The sequence below is a fragment of the Meriones unguiculatus genome, chromosome 15 (genome assembly GCF_030254825.1).
Source record: "Meriones unguiculatus strain TT.TT164.6M chromosome 15, Bangor_MerUng_6.1, whole genome shotgun sequence".
NCBI lineage: Eukaryota > Metazoa > Chordata > Mammalia > Rodentia > Muridae > Meriones > Meriones unguiculatus.
The window spans coordinates 13,612,547-13,636,585 of record NC_083362.1 but is presented as its reverse complement, the minus strand read 5'-3'; the positions used below and the strand labels follow the sequence as shown (position 1 = coordinate 13,636,585).

General features: G+C 47.9%; 1 protein-coding gene across 1 annotated transcript in view; it reads left to right on the top strand.

Annotated features, from left to right (window-relative positions):
* Positions 1-24,039, top strand: part of Lama1 (laminin subunit alpha 1) — a 117,224-nt gene that overhangs the window by 63,909 nt on the left and 29,276 nt on the right. The window contains exons 19-38 of the mRNA XM_021643485.2: positions 103-314; positions 2,109-2,215; positions 2,501-2,681; positions 3,212-3,348; positions 4,167-4,403; positions 5,309-5,452; positions 5,819-5,998; positions 6,869-7,054; positions 7,574-7,701; positions 9,001-9,121; positions 10,214-10,351; positions 12,052-12,173; positions 13,571-13,657; positions 13,933-14,126; positions 15,092-15,234; positions 16,900-16,989; positions 17,885-17,996; positions 18,612-18,774; positions 23,502-23,712; positions 23,898-24,014. Coding sequence (XP_021499160.1) covers positions 103-314; positions 2,109-2,215; positions 2,501-2,681; positions 3,212-3,348; positions 4,167-4,403; positions 5,309-5,452; positions 5,819-5,998; positions 6,869-7,054; positions 7,574-7,701; positions 9,001-9,121; positions 10,214-10,351; positions 12,052-12,173; positions 13,571-13,657; positions 13,933-14,126; positions 15,092-15,234; positions 16,900-16,989; positions 17,885-17,996; positions 18,612-18,774; positions 23,502-23,712; positions 23,898-24,014 — 3,010 coding nt within the window. The remainder of the gene's footprint in view (positions 1-102; positions 315-2,108; positions 2,216-2,500; positions 2,682-3,211; positions 3,349-4,166; positions 4,404-5,308; positions 5,453-5,818; positions 5,999-6,868; positions 7,055-7,573; positions 7,702-9,000; positions 9,122-10,213; positions 10,352-12,051; positions 12,174-13,570; positions 13,658-13,932; positions 14,127-15,091; positions 15,235-16,899; positions 16,990-17,884; positions 17,997-18,611; positions 18,775-23,501; positions 23,713-23,897; positions 24,015-24,039) is intronic.

Genomic DNA, 24,039 nt, shown 5'->3' with positions numbered 1-24,039 from the left:
GAGGCCAGTCTGATTTATAAGCCATCAAGGGAGTCCCTGGCTCGCCGGCTAAAATCTTGAGCAATCCCATTTGCTAGATCCCGCTTTCCATCTCGGATACAGATGTGCCGACGGTTACTATGGAAACCCGACGGTGCCAGGGGGAGCCTGTGTGCCATGTAACTGCAGTGGGAATGTCGACCCCCTGGAGGCTGGCCACTGTGACTCTGTCACGGGGGAATGCCTGAAGTGCCTGTGGAACACAGACGGCGCCCATTGTGAGAGGTGTGCGGACGGCTTTTACGGAGATGCTGTGATTGCCAAAAATTGCCGAGGTGAGCGTGTGAGCAAGGAGGTGCCAGCTGTTGTGTATTGCATGAGAATCCCTTAACATTTGTCAGAAGGACTCAGCCTGGTGGAGACCGTATTTTGAATGTGTCTCGTGGACTGATGATGGTTCTGTTGATCAGACTCAGGCCTGAAACTCAGTCCCTCCCTCCGTACTGTACAGCAGCTTAGTTAGCGCTGATCTTGTCTTCTGAAGTTCAGAAGATGAGAAAATGGGTCTGCTCTATTGTCATGGGTGAGGCTTTCTCTCTAAAGCATGGTGGCGGCACATCCCTCAGTCTGCTCATGCTCTGCCTGACCCTGACTTGCCGAGTTCTGCTTGGAGCCTTGAGGTTAGGGATGGTGAAGAGCACCACACAGAGAGATGGTTTCATGCGCCTGAGACAATAGAGCTGTGGGGCCAATGCTGACGCCCTCCGAGTTTGTGTTTTTGCACAGTTAGGAAAAAACATTATTGTCTGAGAGTTTTAAACATGCCTACAGTGAACTTTGATCAAATTTTCCCCCACTCCCTCCCTTCCAGCTCCTCTCATCCTCTCCAACCCCTTCCAACTCCCTACGATTTCTCTCTCCCGATTTCCTGCACTCTGTTTTTAAACAGAGTCCATTTAGCGCTGTTACTGTGTGGTTGGAGCTGGGTCTGTTCTCTGAAGCTTGGGCAGCACAAAGGGGCTCGTCTCTGAAGAAAGCTCTCCAGTAGCCATCAGCTGTCGAGAGCTCCTCAGCCTCATGGGTCTCTCCCTGGTTCATGCTGCAGTTTCTGCTGTCTCAACCTTGTTCGGGTCTTGCTTCTGCAGTCTTCAGGAATGGATGCATGGATACTATAATGCCACTTTTAGTTTTTGATAATTCCAAGTAAATGTTGGTCTTTTATAGCAGAAAGACAAGGTGGTGCTGGTCATACAGAAAAAAAAATGTAGGCAGATGAAAATAGCCATGGATTTGGCCCATTCGAGTTGAATGTCAGAAACAGGAACCGCTTAACTTAAAATACAGGGTGTGAGTGGCCTCTGGGCCAAATTCTGAAGAAAGGTCCCTTAAGACGAGCACAAAACCTCTTCGCTAAATTCAGCACTTGTGGTGTCCTGGAGACTTTGAACAGTGACAGAGGACAGAAAATAGGAGTTGAGGTTGATGGACATATTAAGGGAAAGAGAGGGGCCTGGAAGAGGAGGGGTGCTAAGGAGGAATGCCTTCAGAAGGACAGGTCGGAGAGAGAAAGAGGTAGGGGAGGAGGGAGAGAGGGAGGGAGGACAGGGGAGAGAAAGGGAAGGAGGGGAGGGAGGAGTGGGTAAGGAGAGGGGGGAGCTCAGCTAGAGACACTCATCTATGTAGAGAGGGGACAGGCTGCGTGCTGAGGAGTTAGGAGTCATGATCAGAGTCAAGCTATGGAATCAAAAAAAGTAAGTCCTTTTTAGAGAGCAGCAGGGAACGTGGCAACGGGGCCACGTCTCTCAGGATCTCAAGCAAAGCTATGGCATTGCCCCACGAATACCAAGGAAACCTAACGGCTGGAACGAAGCCAGGTTCTTAGGCAGGAGCGGACTCCAGTTCCTCTCTCAGGTTCTTCAGTGTCCAGAGCCAACAATGCCCCAGCTGCTGTGTTGCTTCACAGCCTGACTTGGGTTCCACTGTCTGTGAAGTATGTTAGCTTTGTGATCTGGTATGTCGAATGTTCGAGCCTTTTCCTTAGGCTTAAAAGGGTTTTACTTTAATCATAGTAAAAAAATAAAATAAAATACATAAGTAAGTAAAGCATTTATGTGTCTTGTGTGTCCTAGCCTGTAACTGCCATGAAAATGGCTCCCTTTCTGGCGTCTGCCATCTGGAGACTGGGCTGTGTGACTGCAAACCTCAGGTGACAGGACAGCAGTGTGACCAGTGCCTGGTAAGATGCTTATAGGTCATGCTATTCAGTTACTTGCCAGTGTTTATCACTGACCCTGGGCCTGGGTCCTCGGGGGCTTGAGTTCATGTGGGGAGAGCTCACTCGCAGGCTTGGCCAGTCCGTGCTGGGCTGGGCCTCCTCATCAAGAGAGCATGCATGCAGTGTGCCCGGGGGCAGGCGTGTGCTGTGATTCTGTGGACCATCTTGCGTGTGACTTGGAGACCATTCCAATGTATGTACGGGCCACTGCCACTCACCCGCGCTTCTTCCTCTCTCGTGACACAGACTGGCTATTATGGGCTGGACACAGGGCTTGGCTGTGAGCCCTGTAACTGCAGACCGGAGGGCTCCACATCAGACGAGTGCACAGAGGAAGGCCAGTGTCACTGTGTACCAGGCGTAGCTGGGAGGACTTGTGACCGGTGTGCACATGGCTTCTACGGATACCAGGAAGGTGGCTGCACACGTAAGCGCTTGAGTTCCTTGTGTTCCCTGTAAAACGCTCCCTGTCCCCTTCCTTGATGTCAGGATAACTTCTGCGGACTTCCTTCACTTTTCTCTGGTTTTCACAGCGGGGCTCCATACCTGTTTTCTGTCTCTAATCCCTTTGAGGGCACAAGCGTGCCCTTTGGTCCTAGCTACTTCACAACTGTAATTTTGCCACTGTTATGAATCATAATGTAAATATCCGATAAACAGGATATGTGACACGCGACCCCTGTGAAATGGTTGTTCGACCCCCAGAAGGGTCATGACCTACAGGTTGAGAGCTACATTAGAGCCATCTGTTCTTCTGGACATCGGGCATCTTTGTCTCACTCTAACGCCCAGCCAGACCTGGGGGTGGGACAGACACCTCCAGGATGTATGAAGAGGTCTTGGGAATCACTGCATCTCTCTTGATAGTGATTTTGATTACTAATAGTAACTGTGCTGTCAACTGTCATGCTTGAATCATATCAACCATCTAACTCTGTGGTGCTTCTCTTGTTTTAGCTTGTGACTGCGCCCATACCCAGAATAACTGTGACCCTGATTCTGGAGAGTGCCTCTGCCCGCCTCATACTCAGGGTCTGAAGTGTGAGGAGTGTGAGGAGGCGTACTGGGGCCTGGACCCAGAGCGGGGGTGCCAGGTGGGTGCTGCCACAGTACTGGGATGGGTATTTCTTCCTTTCATGCAGTCACTGGCCTAAAGGGGTTAGATATCGCCATAGTTTCTACGACCTGGAACCCTGTGGTTCCAGCTGCTTAGGAGGCTGAGTCAGGGGGGTTGTCTGAGCCTCCTTCTAGAAAAGCTTGGGGAGCTAGACTAAGAACACCCCACCTTTAAGTAAATAAATACGCAAATAATGGCTCAGGAATGATGTATAAGAGCTAGCATCTTTCAAATTCTTTATTTTGGTGTTTTTTTTTTTTCCAAAAACTTAGCTGTGAAACTGATAGTTAGATAGATAGATAGATAGATAGATAGATAGATAGATAGATAGGTAGATAGATAGATAGATAGGTCCTTACATATAATTTAGTCTAGTCTATATTCTATTTTCCATCGGAGTTGTAAATGGTTTCATTAGAGGATTAGGTTGAATCTGGGAGCTCCAGCTTTCTGTAAATAATTTTCTTAGGTTGGAATCAGGAATAGTTTGGGTTTTAAAGTAGCAGGGCCATTCCTTGGCCTCTAAAATAATTTAGCTGAGTGGGTAGCATCATTAGACTCAATTCTGCTTCCCAGTTTCGACGTACTGTTCACATGTCACTAATGAGCACACGTGTCTTGCCATGCAGCCCTGGTCCCATGATTCCTGGCAGAACAGCCCCACACGGGGGCAGCAGGAGGCCGGCCTCTCTGCGTCATTGCCTCACACAGAGTTTTTCTGGTGTCTTACTTTGTGTGCTTCCTGAGGATGTAAGTTCCTGTATTATTAGTGTTATAACCCCCTCTCTCTTTCAGCCTTGCAACTGCAGTGTCTCGGGCTCCACAGGTGCCCAGTGTGATGCCCTCTCTGGTCAGTGCCACTGCAAGGAAGGTTTCGCTGGGCAGAGCTGCCAGCGGTGCTCCCTGGGCTACAGAGGGTTTCCTGACTGTGTTCCCTGTGGCTGCGACCTGAGGGGTACACGGGCAGACACCTGCGACCTGGAACAGGGTCTCTGCAGCTGCACAAAGGACAATGGCACCTGCTCTTGCAAGGTACGGTAAGCCTCTGAGCCCCAGTTTCCTTCCCGCGGCCTCCTTCTTCGTGCTCCTGGGCTTCTGACCACCTATGCTGATTTTAACGATTAGAAATGCAGATGTGTTCATATCTGGACACTTTGACTTTTAACGTTAGAGTCTCTGTGTCCTCTCCTGAAATGATGGAAGATTCTTAGGATAGAATTTTAGCCCTCTGATGACTGAACTTCTCCGAAGACATCTTTCTAGCATGCATCTGTGGACTGAGCAGCCATTCATTCTTGAAGAAATAAAGTAGCTAGCAGGGCTTTGGGGAAGATTTGGGATTTTTATAGCTATGCTCTTAGACATGTAACTATTATATGTACATGGTAAAGTAAAGGGAAATTATGTGCAATATTTTCCCATGAGATAAGAGTTTAATGTCACCTTGAACTGCATATGTGTCCCTTGGTTTTCCCAACATGCTTGTTGTCAGGTCATGGCCACTTTTTCTTGTCCTCTCTGCAGGGAGGATGAGGTGGCAGCCTGAGGCTGATGTGTTGGTATGGGGCTAGAGGTGATGAAAGAGTCACAGAGGCACATTTTGTAAGTGCCTTGCCACGTCTCCTAGCAACAGTCCCGGCTCCTGTCAGCTGGAGCAGCAAGGACCTGGCTGGCCTGGGCTTCTGTGTGGATGCCCTCAGGATCACCTAGAGGCCACTGGGGACCCACATCAGCAAATATGTATTTGCAGCTCCCACCACTATAACTCTGCTCCTCAGTCATACCGCGTGTCTGACGGGCCTCAGCTAGAGGTGTGGCCACAGGAGGCTGCGTTCAGCAGTGCTTGTGGGTCGGTGTGATTTACCATGTGGTCTCTGTGTGCACACAAAGCCACGCCTCCTTGCACTCAGGCATTAACTTATTCTTTTCACCTGCAGGAGAACGTGCTGGGGCCGCAGTGCGGCGAGTGCCGAGCCGGCACCTTTGCCTTGCGAGCTGACAACCCCCTGGGCTGCAGCCCCTGCTTCTGCTCCGGCCTGTCCCAGCTCTGCTCGGAGCTTCAGGGTTTCGTGAGGGTTCCGGTAAGTCACACACACACACACACACACACACACACACACACACACACACACACCTTTGGGGAGTCAGGTGGGCATTAGCAGAGACAAAGACATGAGGAAGCGAAGGAGGACGTTGACTTTTCCTCCTCTCTTACTCTCTGTGTTATTCCCTAGAGCCTGGGTCTTTGACTAAACTTGGAGTTGGTTAGCGGCTCTCATCCCCCTGTCTCTGTGGTTACCGATCCACGTGCAGGCACCCCTGGTGTTGTACACGCGTGCTGGAGTTTCCGCCATGGGTGCTCCCGCTTCCACAGCAGTGCTGTTGCGCAGGGAGTCCCGGGAACTTGACTCGTAGCCTGAAGCACGCCTTTCTCCTTTCCATCCTAGGTGACGTTGGCCTCCGATCAGCCCCTGCTGCGTGTGGTCTCACAGAGCAACCTGCAGGGCACGGTGGAAGGCGTGCATTCCCAGGCTCCGGACACCCTGCTGGACGCAGAGGCTGTCCGCCGGCACGTCCAGGCCGAGCCGTTTTACTGGCGGCTACCACGGCAGTTTGAGGGAGACCAGGTGAGCCTACCCCAGCCTTGCACACTCCCGTTCCCAGAGAGAAAACCGGAGAGCCCTGCTTCTGCGCATCACTGAAGGGCTCGGCTATTCAGTCGCTCTTCTGAGCGAAGGTGGAGGCATTCTGTGCTTGTAAAGATCCCTGCAAAGGCTTGGGTCTTCAAATGTTTTAATTTTTAAAGCTCTTACGGTTTCATCAGTTCGCCTTACTGTTTTCTCCTTTCTGAAACAACAACTCAGCAAGACTATACCATCGTTACTAGTAGCAGCTGAGTGTGTCCCTCAGTGCTAAACCTGACCTAGGAGCCCTTCTAGAGAAAGCAGCACTTGGTGGGCAGCCATGTAGGAAAGGGTAATAGCAGGCTTTGAGGGCAGTTCCCTGAAACCCACTTGGCTCTTTATATTATTCTGTTTTTTGGGGTTTTTTTTGTTTGTTTGTTTTGTTTTTTTCCTGAGGTAGGTTTTGGTGTGTTAGTCCAGGCTAGCCTCAAATTTCCAATCCTCCTTCCTCATCACCCTGATGGCTAGGATAACTGATCCACCCCACTGGGCTCGATTACATCTTTAAATTTCAGAAATCTCCTCCAGTGGTCGTATGGCTACAGATGATTTTAATTCAAAGGAGCTTGACAGTAATTAGCATCCTCGCCTCCCTGGTTTCTTCTGATACTCTTTGGTGGAATCACTAGGATAGCGTCAGTCAATGTCACAGACCGTTAATGAGTAGAGTTAAAAGGAAGCGGATTCCAGGCAGCATATTGCGACTGGATATGTTGTCATATGTAATTCCTTTCCTGTAACATCAAGCTTGCCCTAAAATGTCTTTAAACCAAGGCTGCATCAAAGGAATAACAGAACTTTGTCATTTTCTAGCTCTTGGCCTATGGTGGGAAGCTGCAGTACAGCGTGGCCTTCTACTCTACCCACGGCACCGGCACGTCCAATTATGAGCCTCAGGTTCTCCTCAAAGGAGGTCAGGCCAGGAAGCATGTCATTTATATGGATGCCCCAGCACCAGAGAATGGAGTGAGACAGGATTACCAAGTGGAAATGAAAGAGGTGAACATACATTCCTTATGGATGTGAACTCTGCTGTCAGGATAGCAAAAGCCCAGAGGTAGGAGGTCCTGAGACCCAACCTCCAGAGGGTTCACCAAGAGTCCTAAGAGTGGGTCATACTTCACGACCTCATGAAAGGCACACTATTCCTGTGTACAGAAAATCTGTATGCACAGAGTTTCTCTCCATGGTATTAGATATGCACATTCAACTGAAGTCCAGATATATTAAATGGAAGATTGCAGAAGAAATTCTTAATCTTTAAATTGTATGCTGCTTGTAGTCACACGATGAAAGCGTATAGCTTTCTGCTCTGCCGTGCCCAGGATGTATCTCATGCCTTTATCTAGTGGATCCTCCTTGTATGGGCCAACTGCCTGTTAGACGATGGCCGATCTTTGTCACTTCACTAGCCTACCCAGCGCAGGGCTGATGTCTGAGGCTGTGTTCTCTTTTTAAGGTTGGATGTCTATGAGGATTTGAGCTATGGATTTAACTGGACACATTTCTCACCCACAGGAGTTTTGGAAGTACTTCAATTCTGTGTCCGAAAAGCATGTTACACACTCCGATTTCATGTCTGTCCTTAGCAGTGTTGACTACCTCCTCATCAAGGCATCGTATGGCCAAGGGCTACAGCAAAGCAGGTACTTGGAGCCTTGAGGGCAGGGTTTCTCAGCCTTCCTAATGCTGCGGCCCTTTAATGCAGTTCCTCATGTGGTAATTTTGCTACTGTTACGAATTGTAAACATCTGATATACAGGATATCTGATACCCAACACCCTACAGGTTGAGATATGCAACACCCCACAGCTCTTCTAGAGCTTGACTGTTTTCATTGTTTGATACAGAAGTGGAAGATTTATCTTCTCACTCTAATTACCTCCATCTGTATTAATAGATGTATCTCTGTTCCTATCTGATAGCTTGTTAGTCAGCATTTTGTTGCTGTGAAAACATCTGAGGGAAACCATCTAAAAGGAGGAAAGATTTATTTTGATTCTGTGTTAGTTGTTCTTCTGTTGCTGTGATAGACACACCGACTTATAGAAGAAAGAGTTTATTTTGGCTTATGGTTCCTGACAGCTTGATGTCCATGACAGCAAACAGCTAGGGCAGAAAGCTCAATACCACATCTTAACCACACAGAGGATGCCAGGTGGACTAGAAGTGGGGTGACGCTATCACCCCTCAAAGTCCAGCCTCCTCAAGGTTGAACCTTTTTAAGACCGCACCCCCCCCAACCAGCTCCACCAACACAGAACCAAGTGCTCAGATACACAAGCCTGTGGGGGACATTCCTCATCCAAACCCCAAGAGGGTCACAGTTCAGGAGGTTTGAGTCTGTGCTCTGCTGGCTCCATCAGACTCAAGCTGCTTACCTTGCAGCAGCCAGGAAGAAGAGAGCAAGCGGGCTGGGGCCTGGGAACAGAACATCCTCCTCAAAGGCTAGCCTTCAGATGGGGACCTTGTTATGGACACATGACCTTTAGGGGGGTCTTCCACTAAGACTATCACTGTATAGTTATGGGATGGAGTGTGTTAACTAAGATTATCCACCAGGCATGGCAACAGCGCTTAATATAAGTCCCCCATGGTGGAATCTTAGATAAAATAAAACATTTTTTATAAGGACTACTGAGAGCTCTGAAAGCTATACTGCCTTTTTTTTTTAAACATGTCTGAGGATACTGCCACTTTCTCATCTTATAGCCCATGAGAAGATCTTAAAGGTGTTCAGGCTTGGACATGCTGGATGTGGCCTCTGTCTGCAGCCACACACTCCTGCACGCTGGCCTCCTTGGCAATAGTGAGAGGAGCTGCCTCACCTGCAGAGGTCTCAGGCTCCACACAGCTGTAAATGTCAGACCCTTGTGCGATGTTTCCAGAAGCTTCTCGCATTGTTAATGCTTCTTCTCCCTCTTCTTTTCACCGTGGTGCCTCAGAATTGCCAATATTTCCATGGAGGTTGGCAGGAAGGCAGTAGAGCTGCCCGCTGAGGGAGAGGCCGCGTCCTTGTTAGAGCTGTGTGTCTGTCCTCCCGGCACTGCTGGATTCTCCTGTCAGGTAGGGAGCCTGCGCTTCACGACAGTCCCAGCTTCAAGCAGAAAGTCACTCATTCACAGCAATCCTGCGCAGGGCATGGAGCACACGAGAATCTACACCCCCTCTTCGTATTGCTTTTTGAGTTTAAAAAATACCTTTTTAAAATATACTTTGTTTAAATATACGTAGATTCAGATTTCCTGCCTCCACCGACTTTTAAGTATAGCAGTCATCAGCAAGCAGTGTGTTTACAGGTCTGGGGGATACAGTTGTTCGCTAGGCTGTTCCTTTCTCTTACCAACCGAAACAACATTTATTCGGCAACTCCTCGCTGGAGCACCTCCACCCGCTCATCCTCTCTCTGAATCTGACTATTCCAAGTTCCCCACGAGGGGGACCCTGCAGCATTTCCGCTTTTGTCACTACCATTTTTACTTAGCACAATGCCTTCGGAGCTTCCTCCCTGTTTAACCCAGGCTAGAACGCCTTCTTTCTTAAGGACATAGGACGTGCTCAGTTTTCTCAGCTGTTCGTTTTCTATGGGGCCTTTCGTTGCTTCCTTGGAAATGGCTGTAAGGATGGGAGTGTGGATGTCTCTTTCGGTTCCTTCTTGTCATTCTTGTGTCCACCAGAAGTGGACTTGTTAGCCATGGCTCATGTCATTTTTTACTTCGGAGGCCGCTGTACCGTCTTTCATCCTCACCATCTGTGCACAACTGCTCCAGTCCCTTTAGTCTCCAGCACCTGTCCTGCTTTGTGGCTTTGACTGCAGGAGGCATGGGTTTTGTGGAGAGTTGGGGATTTTTTTTTTTTTTTTTTTTTTTTGCTGAAGGTAGTGTTTTGAGACAGTGTTTTACTCTGCGGCCTAGGCTAGCTCGGAACTCACTCTGTAGCCTAGGCTGGACGGAAACTCACAGGAGTCCTTCTGCCTCAGTTTCCACATGGCTGTGATTATGATTATGGGTTATAAGCCACCATGCTCAGCTCCTAGTGTGGATCTGATCCTCCTTTCTTTCTGAAAGTGGTGTTGCACGTCTCTGCTGGAGAAGAATCTCTACCCTCTGCCCAGGTCTTAACCAGTGTCACTTTCTTGTCCCTTTTGCATCCCTGTAGGACTGTGCTCCTGGGTACCACAGAGGGAAGCTCCCAGAAAACAGTGGCAGGGGACCCCGCCCTTTGCTGGCTCCCTGTGTGCCCTGCAGTTGCAACAACCACAGTGATGTCTGTGACCCCGAAACTGGCCACTGTCTGGTATGTTTGTCTGTGAGGGACCCAGCCTAAGTTTACACCCTTATCGCTGTGACTTGAAAGGAGAAGGTCCCGCAGAAGGTCCTTGCCACATACTGGCGGCTGCCATCTCTATCCAGAAGGCATCAAAACCTCCTCTCACCACTGGGAAGCAGGGCTGTTGCTGATGCATCATCCTGAGCAATTGATGCCTCCTTCTTTCTAGTCTTTGCTAGCAGGTCCTCCTCTCTCTGCCATTCTCTGCAGTAGCTCATTCTCAGAACGATAGCCACCAGGAAACCAGAATCCACTGTCTGTTAGGGGAAGTGCTTCAACTTGACCATCACAAGAGGAAGATCTGTTTCCATCCTATCTCCCCATCTAGCACTGGGACCTTGTCTGCACCATGCTGTGTTGGTGAAACAAACATTTATTACATCTTATTTCTGATGAGATTGCAAAGACTCCTGAAGGGAGACCCATTTAAGTGGCCAAGTAGATTGGATGCTAATAAAAACCTATCTTCATCAGTTAAAATATGGATAAAAATTTAAAACGAAAATGCTCAAAAGTTTTCTAGTTGAAGAGACTCTATAAACATAGTGTTTTTTGTTTTTGTTTTTGTTTTTTAAAATATTCATTTGGTAACGATTTCTTGCTCTGTCATTTCTTGCTGCCAAGGGCAAAAGGGAGAGCAAGGATGACAGTGTGCTCAGGGATGCCTGGCTTTGCTGTCCCTCTAACTCAGCTGCATCAGAGGCAGCGCTCTGTGCACAGGGACAGAGCAAATAGTGAGGGACCAGACCCCACAGATTTTAAATGGAACTGGTGGCGAGCGTTGCTTGCGCTTTGAGCTTAAACATGCATCTGTAGACTCTTTTTTTTTTTTAATAGAACAACTAATAGTTCAACTAATGACACAAAAATTTAATTGATGTTTATTTGCTTGCTGCCAGACCCTATCGGTGACCCTCTATGATCGCGAGTTTCCTCCCTCCATGGTTTCCTCTCCTCTGCCACCTCAGCGCTCTCTCTACCTGTGTGTGACACTGAGCCCTGCATTCATTACTTTTCTGACGAAACAAAGGGGAGAGTTTATTTTGAGTTCTGGTTCTAGAGCAGGAGTCTGTATGGCCAAGAAGTCATGGTAGCAGGTGGCTAGAGCAGGAAGCCGAGAGATCACGTGTCAGCTGTACACAGGAAGCAGAGAGTGAGCTGGAAGCAGGGCTTGGCTATAAACTCTCAAGCCTACCCCACCTCCCAGGGGCTTGCTTTCCCCAGCCAGGCTCCCTGCTCTATAACCTCCCCTCACACAGCACCCTCAGCTGGGTACCAAGTGCCCAAAGGCAGGAGACTTTTCTCACGTAAACCACATCAAGCCCTGATGGTTCATGGACACACCGATGGCTCTCCTATATACATCTGCATTTGGAGGATCTGAGTCCTGACTGCTTAGGGGTCCCGTGTCTGTTTTTTCTCCTGTATAATGTATTGACAGTTTCTAGGCTGCATGACATGACGTAGTCTCATGGTGACTGAAGCCCACAGGTCTGGGAAAGCTCCCAGAGTTCTGGGAAACATGAGGGAACGTGCCCCATCTACCCTGAGAGTTACAGAACATCTGGCTGATAGGAAACATTATGGGTTATGCAGCTGCCACCTTGTGAGAACCATGTCTAACTGTCCCCATTGCTTGTCTCTCGCTTGGAAACGCTGGGCTGCAGAACTGCAGTGAGCACACAGCTGGAGACCACTGCGAACGGTGTGCCCCCGGCTACTACGGCAAGGTGATTGGGCTGGCCGGAGACTGCACCCCCTGCACCTGCCCACATCTCCCTCCTTTCAGGTAAGCCTACGCCAGGCAGCAGGACACAGCAGCTCCATTCACCACAGCGGACGCTGCTTCCGTTCCTAGCCTCTCTCCCCAGGGCTCTCAGTGACTACTGCCCCTCCGGGGAGATAAGCACCTGTTACAGGAACTCTCGCATTCTCAGGGGTCTTTGCACAGGATCTTTACAAAAGGGAAGCAGGAAAGCGCCACGTTGGTCTTGAGTGTTAGAATGGAAATAGTGTCTTGGGAGTTTTTAAAGACTACTTGTAGCTCCCAGCAATGTTTTCAGCTATTTAATCCAGTTCACATTTAAGGTAAGGGAATGGGGTTGTGTATACATATGCCTTGAGTGAAACACGCAAACACTGAGAAAAGATGATTGACGCATATCTGTCAGTTAGTAACTTATTTGGTAGCTATGGCAACACCTACGTTATTGAATAAGTAACGTGGCACCGTTTTGAAAAAACAATTTTTATACGTAGAATTCATATTTGTGGCCAGTGACTGTGCACTCAGAGAAGCGTGTGCATGGATGCTTCTTCATCCACTTGGCCTCGCTTTTCCGCCTTTTGGCTAAGATCAAGTACAGTATCATCCACTTTGCATATTTACACACTGCTTGGATAATTTACTTTGTTCTATCAAAAAAAAAAAAAATCATTGCCCAAACCCTAAGTAATGATCTACGAGGCATGAGAATGAACTTGGTTTATTTTTTACATATTTGTTTTTCCTTCAGATCTGCCTCATTATTTAAGAGAGAGATGTTAGAGGTCCGAACCTCCCCTGATTTCCTGCTAGGTATGGGTGAGGTTTCAGTAATTTGCAGTTACCCCCTTCTGCCTCTAGGTGGCGCATGGCAGTTTATCTAACAGAGGCAGAGGGAGTGGTCTAAGTTGAGCCATATCAGTTTCCTTCTGCTGGTCCATAAATGGTTCTCAGCCATTCACCAGAAAGCAGCTTCTCTGTGGCTCGTCCTCTCTCCACATGTCAGAGTCTGTGGAATTGAACTGATCAGCAACCCTTCGGCCTTCCTGTTTTCCAGGCTTTATCAACCCTGTCATTGCCTAACAAAAACAAAAACAAAACAAACAAACAAAAAACGGTAACTCCAAACTCCCTTTGATTGTAAAGCTCTCCTGGGTAGCTAGTTCTAATCCAGGAGAAGGCTCTACTTAGCCCTCACCTTGCAGCAAGTGCCTCTTCAAACACTGCACACAAGAGATGTGTGTCCATAGCGTTGCCCATGGGAGGCCCCTTTTCTTTTGTTCAACAGATTTTAGCTCTAGCCCATCTAATTGTGCAGTATAATCACTTAACACTTAGAGAAGGAATGGTGATTAAGTAATTTAAGAACGATCTGACGCTAATATCTGAAATTTCCTGAAACAAAACAACCTTTCATTCAGTTTCAGCCCCACCTGTGTTTTGGAAGGTGACAGTGATTTCCGGTGTGATGCCTGTATCCCTGGCTATGAAGGACAGTACTGTGAGAGGTGGGTAGCTGAACCGTCACAAGGAAAGCAGATAGGGACACCAGCTCCTTTTATATCATATGGGATATGGTCAGGACAGCGACCCAGGAGTGACTACCAATCTGTGTGTTTGCACAGACAGGGGAAACACACAGCTACGCCATAGCAAGGTCTCCTAAGGTCCGTCTGTGCTCCTTCCTTGGCACAAAGGGCGATTGCCTCTGGGCAGAGCTGGGGTGTGCACTTCTGGTTGGTACAGAGCGCTCTGAGTGGGCCTGCTCTCCTCTCTTCTGCAGGTGCTCTGCTGGCTATCATGGCAACCCCCGAGCAGCAGGTGGCAGCTGCCAGAAGTGTGACTGTAACCCCCAAGGCTCTGTCCACAGTGACTGTGACCGCGCGACTGGGCAGTGCGTTTGCAAGCCAGGAGCCTCGGGGCTCCGCTGTGAGGACTGCCTGCCGAGACACATCCTGACGGAGAGCGAGTGTGTTTGTAGGTGATTCTCCTGTGTGTGTCTAAAGCTGGGTTTCCTCGATGAGGAGGGCCCCGGCTCCGGCACCCACAGGGTCAGTGGCGTATCACAAATCTCACTATACTTTATACCCACTGCATAGCATTTCCTGACCGTATATTGCTGCTGAACCTAGTGAATTGAACCTTTGGTTGTGCATGAATAAGCCAAGACAACTTGGATTGTGGTAGGGCCTTGTGATACAGCCCAGGCTGGCTTCAAACACCATAGTTCTGCTTCACCTCTCCCAAGTACTGACTGGGATTACCGGCACGTGGATTACACACAGCTAATAATTTTGCCTGCATTATTTAGCTTCATCACTAGTTCCTTTACGGAAACCCAGGATCAGTCAGCATGGCAGAGGGAGCTCCCTGTGGGGTTGTCGTTTATACTGTCCAGGTCTCTTCAGTGTTCTGTTCTGATGGGTGTCCCTACCAAGCGCAAAAGACAGCCACTCTGGGATGTCTTCCCAGTGGGCCATGGGGAGGTTAGAGGGAATGACTGTCCCATGGTACTCTTACTTATGCTTCTGTATTTGTGATGAGTGAATGCATGCCCACTGTATTCTCCACTACCCTCTGTGCATGAGGAGAAAGAGCTGGGACACTCAGACAGTGGAGACAGAGCTTTGGCGGGGCCGCTGGGAATTCTTGTAACCAGTCCCAGTTAAGATGAACGAGGGTGCTATGAGGACTCTATGAGGGTGCTATGAGGTGGTCGGAAGGACTGTGGGATGCCTAGGCCACAGTCAGGCTCCGCCGTTCCTTTCCCTGAGGGCATGACCTTGCAGAGCTTAGTCTTGAAGCTCCCCAAAGGCTGGAGTGAGAGTGGAATGCATGCGGTCCATGGGGCCGTGTGTGCGCGCGTGTCAGCGTGGCCTGTGTGGCTCGGTGATCAAAGCCCCTTTGCATTAGCTTTTGTTTTCTCCCGTTTCCTCTTCAAGCCTGTGATGATGAATGTGTGGGCACCTTGCTGAACGACCTGGATACTGTTGGCAATGCTGTTCAGTCTCTGAATCTCACTGGTGTTTTCCCTGCTCCATATGGAATTTTGTCAAATCTGGAAAATACAACTAAATATTTGCAGGTAGGTACTAGGGAGATAGAGCCATCTGTCACTGAGAGAGGAGCATGGGGGCTGGTTATTTATCCCCCTCAACCTTTCAGTCCCCCAAGGGTAGCTAGTGACGATGACCTCATCCCACATCTCACTGGGGTCTCTGGGAAGCCCTGATGGAGTTTCTTCACAGAGACCCTGTTGGACATTCTGCCCACAGATTTTGTCCTGCCCTCTGGAATTAGGTACAGCCTTTCTTTCTTCTTTGGCAGATCTTTGGGGATTTAAAAAAGCTTTCCAAATACAAATACTAGAAATAAACCTGGACCGTATCTTCTTTGGTGCTGGATTATGCTAAAGATAAGCTACTCCTGCTACATGTTGTTATTTTTAATTGGAGTTCCAGGACACACACACACACACACACACACACACACAAGTCTTTCTCCTTGGGAGACTGTTAACATCTCAAAGGGTCAATCCTTGATTTATGTTTTATCAAAAGATCTGACCAAAAGGAAAGTTAAGGAGTTAACTCATCCACAGCACCCTCCTCTGTAATGCTGTCTAATTGGGGAAAAAAAAGTATTGCTAAATTATACTTTTTACCTCCATATTACAGTTTAAAACAGTCTACTCACTATGTCATACAGTAAGAAGAAGGATGGTCATTACTAGGTGCTATTTTATAGATGCAAGCTCTTCTTAGTATGTGCTTGCTCACTCCCTCCCCCATTCATCCTGACATTAACACACGCACACACACATACACAAGCTCACACACTCACACTTAAACACTAGTATGGGAAGGAGCTGATGGACTCCAGGAAACAGTTTTATGTGATTTTATATCAAATAGAAAAATTTGCTTTTAAGAGATGGAAGATTCTTCATTCACTAAGATAATTTACTAGAAAAGAAGAATTTCAATTTCTGTTCCAACCATCATATACGCAATCAACAATGTGCTCCTCCAGTCAGGTCCCAGGGATGTAGCCATTTTGAATTTATCAAATGAAGTAAATAGGTGCTTCAGGTTTTAACTAGCCTTGAATGGTTGGTTCTAATGTAGTCCACCCAGCCACCCCTGAACAACATGTTGTGTTCATAGTCAATACTCTCTGGTGGGCAGGACTGCGAACTGAATTGTTTCTATTTTTACCAAGGGCATGAAACCAGACAAAGTACGTACACCCTTTGCAAATAGTGATGTAATTACTTCATAGCCTTGTGGAAGGTGTAAGTGTTCAAACAAGCAAGGACATTAGAATGTTGGAATGAATTAAGCACTTAATTATGAATAATTTTAGAGGCTTTTTCTTATTGGATATGTTTTGCTCTTAGTCTAGTAAGTATCTTTTTGTGGATTGACAATTATAGCTAATATTTATAACTGATACTCAAATAAAGCCTTTTTTGGTCTACAAAATGCCACCTGTTTCAGACTCTGTTTCAAAGACCAGAGTTTGAGTTTATGTCTGTGCTCAGTGCCAGAAGGGGGCAGCATGGTGTCACTGTAATTGAAGGTTGATAATGACTGGACGTGACCCCTTTTGCTTTTAAGCAATTATTAAAAGAAATTAGAATGTCTTCCTAGAAACCAAAGTTCGATCAGCCCGTGACTGTCCAAAGAACGGAACACTTCAGATGTGATCCAGTGAACAATATAATCGTCCTTGTTTTGTTTTCTCCTAGAAGTATTTAATAAAAGAAAATGCTAAGAAGATTCGGGCCGAAATCCAGCTCGAAGGTGTTGCAGAACAAACAGAAAATCTGAAAAAGGAGGTAAGTTCTCTGCGAAAAGATGCAGCGTCTGCCAGCCTCCCGGGGCAGCCCCTGGGGAGCCTTTGGGCCCCATCCAGCAGGTTCTGGGGGTTCTGCTTAGCTGTGTTCCAGACATCCGTTATCAAAGGTCCTCAGCCTGGGAGAGCCCCTGCCACAGTGGGAAGAGGCTCCCAGTTGATTACCGCTGCCACGCGGGCTGAGGAGGAATGGGGCGGTTTGCTTAGCGTTTGCCTTTCCTTCGCTTAGTGGATCTACAGGATGGCTGAGCTTTCCCTTTTCCTACCTGGAGGCTGTGCGGAGCTCCAGGCCGTTGCTGGACAGCAGCTTCCGTCCACTTCCCAGGCAGTGTAGCGCCTCAGGAGCTGTTTCTCTCCCATTCAATGATGTATGACGACGGCTGAGGGCCAATGTGGATAGAAGGCTTTCACAAGATGGCAGTGGCTCTCAACCCTTTCACAGGGGTCATCTAAGACCATCAGAAAGCACAGATATTTACATGACAGTTCACAACGGTAGCAAAGTCACCGCCGTGAAGTAGTGACAGAAGTGAGTTTATTTTTGCCATCATTTCACCACAACATGAGGAACTGTATTAAAGGGTCGCAGCCCTAGGAGGGCTGAGAACCACTGCAGTATGGACCCTGGGAGCGTCTTGCTCTGCCAGTCCTTTCGACTGCTTAGAAAAACAAACCATCTTCTCTCTTGTGTCTAAAGTGATTTCAGTATCAATCTAGTCAAATGGGAACCCAGAGATACTAGCCAGCCTTGGCTTGCATGAGGGTGTGTTATCTCTCTGTTCCAGCTACCTTTTGCTGCTTTAAGGAGGCAGCAGGTGGAGTTCAGATACTTGAGTAACATGGAAACGTGCTAACCTGTGTCCTTACTGTCCGGTCAGCTCACTAGGGTGTTAACAAGCAGTCAGCAGGTGAACAAGGCAGTGGAGAGGACCGGCAATGAGAGTCAAGCCCTGGCCACGTTCATTGAGCATCTGCACACCAAAGTCAAAGGTAGCGCGGGCGGCCTTTCTGGGGACTGTGTATTTATTTGATAGTAAGAGTCGTGACGACCTTCTGAAGTGTGTGAACAGTGCCGGGCTGGGCTTCTAGAACCGAGGGACTGGAACATCCTAAAGCACAGGGATCCTGAAATGCCCAGGCCCGCGGGCTTGCCTGAGAGTGTTCTCTCTTGCACAGTACGAGTTTCCCTCCTTTATTTTCTGTACTGTGCCTGACACTGGGCTCCTCATTCTCCGGCCCATTACATCAAAGTTGAAATGCTATGTCCCTGCCCACTTACCCACGAGGGAGCTCACAGGACTCGGGGCGTGCATTCTAGCACGCTCTTTTTCAGTCTCCTGACTACTAGAAAAATATCCATGATCTTCAATGTGAACTACGATGTGTGTGAGGTTTATGAAGTCCAGGACACCACGCCAACAAGACTTTGCAGGAGATGAGTAAGAAAAGGGGTAGAACAAGAAGCGCTCAGTGAAAGAGTGGTGCCAAGTAGGTACTGCTAACCCGGTCTAAGTATTCAGAGCAGTTACCACATTCTACACTCTTCTGCTTACTAACGTTAGTCTGCCTGGAAGAGGCTTGCTCAGAAATGGATCTTCTCTGCAGAAATCGTGGAGAAGGTGGCAACGCTGAATCAGACCTCGCGTGAAGATTTCCAGCCGCCCATTTCTGCTCTTCAGGGCATGCATCAGAACATCTCCTCTCTGCTGGGACTCATGAAGGACAGGAATTTCACAGAGCTGCATCAAAATGCCACCCTCGAACTCGAGTAAGTCCCGAGCGCTGTTCAGACACCACCAGTGAGAACCAGGCGTTTCGATGCTGGGGAGGGAAATGGTCATGAAAATGACCACTGACAATTAATATTGCAAGAGAGGAGAGGGGCCCAGCTGCCCAGGAGATGACCAGGAGGGGTATCTGCCCCTCCCAAATACAGGAACAAATCAGTGAAATCAGTACAATTCATCTCTGGGACTGTCTCAGAGGTTCTATGCTTTCCTGTGACTCTAGATTAATTTTATCTACTGTAAACTTAAGAGCCTGGAGAACTGTTACTTTAGGCCAAGTACAAGGTAATTTGTCAAGAAGAGATTAAAGTAGGATGCCCGAACGTAAGCTCTGAGACAGCAGATGGACAGTGTGAGAATTGCTGAGCTCGGTCATGCAAGCCCTCATGGAACCCTGTAGTGTGTGGCCCCAGCAAATGGTTGTACATAGTCTCAGGGAGCGTGCGAGTTCCTTCCTGGCCCTTTTGTTTTGTTGTTTTCTAACAGTTATTAGCTGGCACTGTATTTCTGTCAGGCAGGATGAGGCTTGTTTAACCACATACATGAGACTCACTAAAGCTCTGTTCTTTCTAGGAACGTTGGAAGTGTTTGTAAATTTTGTTACTGTAAACTATTATAATGTGATAGATATCTTCAGCAAGCGTTTTCTGTTATTTTTTCACATTTCTATGTGTTTTAATATTAAATATAGCATAAGTTCTCCCCCTCTTCCTCCCCTTCCACCTTCCTTTTCCCCTTCCCTACCTTCCTCCTTTTTCTTCTCTTCCCCCTCCTGCTCTTCCTTCCTCTCCTTTTTATCCCCCTCCTTTTTCCTCTCCTTGTTGTCCTTCTCCTTTGAGGCAGGGTCTCACTACATTTCTCTGTTGGCCTAAACCTTTTTCCTGCTTCATCATCCTGAAATCTGGGATTGCAGTGTGAACTCCTACAGGCAGGTTATGCCTCTCCTTTCTGTACTTCAGGATCTTCTCTCACCTGAGTAATCAGTAGGAACTTGTCCTCTAGTCAAACCGGCTGCACTCTGAGGATGCCTACTGCTCATTTTCAGATTGGTGCCACAAGATTATTAATGTAAAGTCCTGTACACTTTCCCCGGCAACATGCACATCAGATTCACACCTCCTTTTGTGGTCAACACATTTTGTGGCCCGTTGATTTAGTTAAGTAGAACTCAAAGGGAAAGGTTTGAGTTTGGGTAGGGTTTGGAATGTGGTCTCACAACCTGGTTACTGGAATGTTGGTTCAGAGAGGCAGGAGAGGCCCCAAGAAAACTGAACTGAGTGCTATGAAGGCAGCAAGATGCTAGAGCAGGTAACAAGGACACAAGGTCTGTGCCAGCCAGAGCGTTGGTTCCTCTGCCTGCTGCTTCCCCACATAAGACAGAGTCCTTGGCTATTAAGGTGCTTAGTAAAGATGCAGATTCCCAGGCGGGCAGTTTTACATACTTAGGGTCATCCTGTGGGACCCCTTTTTATCTTGTTTTAAACATTTATTTATTTATTTGCTTTACATCCTGATTGCAACCCTCCTCTTCTACTTCCATCCCCCCCCATCAAACCCCTTTCCCCACTCTCCCCTCTTTCACCTCAGAGAAGGGAAGGTCCCCAATGGGTACCAGCCCACCCTGGCACATTAAGTCACTGCAGACCTAGACGCATCCTCTCCCAGACAAGACAGCCCAGTTACGGGAACAGGATCCAAAGGGAAGCCTCCCAGTCTGAGATGGCCTCCACTCCAGTTGTTGGGGGATCCACATGAAGACCAAGCTGAGCATGTGCTACATATGAGCAGGGTGTCTAGCACCAGTCCAGGCATGCTCTTGGGTTGGTGGTTCAGTCTCCATGGTCATGGCCATGGGCCCGGGTTAGTTGACTCTATATAACTTTCCTCTTTCTCATATCACCCCACAATGGCCATTTCCCTTGCTCACTCAGCAGGAAGGATTGAGCCCCAGGTACATACATGGTACAAGGAGTTGGGGACACCTAGAGGAACGGTAGAATCTTTGTGTCCCCCAGAACTTGTAGACTTAGGAAAAGTTTATTTTTGAGTTCACATTTGAGGCAAAGCACAGAAGCCAGGGCTAGCCCCTCTGTCTACCCTGCGTCCTCTCTGGCTGGGTCCTCTGGGACTGCCTACCCTATTATTGCAGCTCTCTGTTTGTTTAGAATAGAGTTGTCAGTCAGAGTCTATATTGGTCTCTTTTATCTGTAAGTGAAGCTATGATGAAGGGGACCTTTATTTCAAATAATAGGGGAGTTCGAAATGTATCTTCTTCCCTCCACTTTCTAGTTTCCAGTGTCATGGAATATTTTAGGAAGTGTTTGTCATCATTTTGCCAATTATAATTATTATAAAATTCATGGTTGGTGCTTGAGTGTGGGTTGGCACATACACCAGTCGTTTTCATGCTACGTCAGACCACCGCCGCCCTCAGGGGCTCATGGCAACCCATTTGTATTTAAAGTATAATTGAGTTTATGGCCAAGTTTCTTTAAGGATGTTCAGCCAGATGAGGAAAGGGATGGGAGGGGTCTGCAGGGATACGTGGGAAGGAATATATGAGAGCTTCCCCAGCACCTGTTTCCCCAGCAGGGGAGATGCCCTGTGGGTGATGTTTCTGGCTGGGGAAGCCATAGGGAGCCCAGCGTCTGCGGTTTTGCTGGGGGGCTGAGGACATATATAGCTCATCTGAATGCCAGAGTCCACTCGGGAAAGCGGGTACTCGTCCTAAATCATCTTGATTGTCCAGCACAGCCATTGTCTGATCAGTTAGAGAAGTGTGGCAGTACCTATGGCCTCGCCCACTGACTCCAGCTTGCCCTGTGAACCCCTCTCTCCCCACCGCAGACTATAATGAAGTGTTTTCTATGCTGGTGTCCCCAGGGCTATCAGAGATAGCTTCAATACAGAAATGTGTTCTATGACAGGGAACAGGCCAGGTCTTTACCACAGGTCTTCCCATCTCAGTCCACTGACATGTGTGAGAGTCTCCAGGGAATGAGATGACTGAGGGGTAGACCTCAGCATGCCGTTCTGTGAAATCTGCTCAGTAACGCATGGGATTGCATGGAACGGTAGTCTGTGTGAAATCACTTATGTGGCTTTGCAAGAAGCTAAGAGCATGGTGGTGTTGATCCAGTTCATGGGATTGGAGCCATTGATAACATTTAGAAAGGGATAAGAGAAAATCTGCCGTGCACAGTAACACAAGCCCTTAATTTTAGCACTTGGGAGGTAGAGACAGGTGGATCTCATAGAGTTTGAGTCAAGCCTTGTCTACATAATGAGTTTCACACCATCAAGGGCAACACAGTAAGATCCTATCTCAAAAACAATGAATATATAATAATAATATTGATTTCCTAAAGCTTGTGTTTATTAATGGTGCACATTGTATCTTTTAAGCAATTTGAACTTCAAAGCTTTCATAAAAACTGTTTAATTGGCATCAAAAAACTTTTTCCACCCTAGAAACAAGTTGTCTCCTTCTTTCAGTTCCTTGCCCAGTGAAAGATTTTGGATGCCAACATTAGCACGGCATACAGTCCCAGTTTTCCAAGTCCAGCTTCACTGAGGCCATTTATTTTAATTTCATGGCAAAAAAAAAAAAATGTGTTAGGAAGTTTGTGAATAAAGACAGTTTTAACCCGGCAAACAGTCAATCCTGCACTAACCATAGCTGTCTTGGAAATACTGTTCCCAGTCGAGAACAGTAAAAATGCCAGTTATGTCCTGGTCAGGATTACCATTGCTGTGATGAAACACTGTGACCAGAAGCAACCTGGGAAGGAAAGGGTTTAGTTGGTTTCTGCTTCTGCATCACTGTCCATCACTGAAGAAAGTCAGGACAGGGACTCAAGTAGGGCAGGAACCTGGAGGCAGAAGCTGATGCAGAGGCCAAGCAGGGTTTCTGCTTACTGCCTGTTCCTCATGGCTTGCTCAGCCTGCTTTCTTATAGAACCCAGGACCACCAGCCCAGGGATGGCCCCACCCACAAAGGTCTGGTCCCTCCTCATGATTCACTAATTGAGAAAATAACCTACAGGCTTGCCTATAGCATAATCTTGTAGAGGCATTTTCTTAATGGAGGCTCCCTCCTCTCAGATGACTAGCCTGTGTCCAGTTGACATAAAACTAGCCAGCACACTGTGTAAGCATGAGGACCTATGTTTGAATCTACAAGAACCCAAAAAAGCCAGGTAGTAGTGTGGGCCTAAGTCTCAGGGCTCCTAGGGTGAGATGGGAGGTGGAGACAAGAGAATCCCCTGGTGGCTTGCAGGCCCCCTTGCCTGGTACGTGAACAACAAGGAAAGCTGGTCTCCAGTTGCAGAGTAAGGACTCGCTCAGCACCACCTGTTTGCTATGGCAGCCATACTTCCCTTCCCCAGTTACCCACAGGCACACGCACACACCAGAAAAAGAAGGAAACATTGCATTCTGTCTTAAGCAGTCAGGATCCATGCCGAGCATGGTGATTCACACTCATAATCCTAGCAACAGGGGAGGCTGAGGCAGGGGAATTTTTGTGAGCTGAAAACCAGCCTAAGAAGCATAGCCAAGACCTGTCTCAAAAATAAAGTGTAAGTCACTGTAGGTCATTTACGCTCCAAGAAGAGACTACAAATGTGGGGGGGAAAATCTCATTAGCGTTTCAAGATCCAAGCTTTGTTTTTATTTATTCCCTAAGTGAACCATTTCTGTTTATCAGGGCCGCTAAAGACTTACTGTCACGAGTTCAGAGAAAGCTCCAGAGGCCTCAGGAGAGTTTGAAGGCACTGCTGCAAGAGGCCAGCAGCCTCCTTTCAAATCGCAGTGATGAGCTGCAGGCTGCAGAGGAGCTCCTGAAGGAAGTGGATGCTAAGAGCCAGGAGAGCAGCCTCCTGCTGCTCCTTGCCAAGGCCAACCTGAAAGAATTCAGAGTGAGTCTCCTCATCTCCCTTCTTCTCCATTAGGCATGTAACTGCACAGGCCTGTTTGTAAATGGCACTAACTAGTGACCAACAGAGTGAGCCTGGCTACTGGTTTCGGCAGGTGACACTCAGTGCCAAAGTCAGAAGCTAACGTGCTTTCATGGTATGTCCTTCATTGGTGATTTTTGCCACAGGAGAAAAAGCTGCATGTTCAAGGTGAGCAAAATTTGACCTCCAGGCTCATTGCCAAAGGGAGAGAATGGGTAGATGCTGCCAGGACCCACGTGGCTACTGCACAAGACAACCTAACAGTAAGTAACAACCTGGACGGCCTTG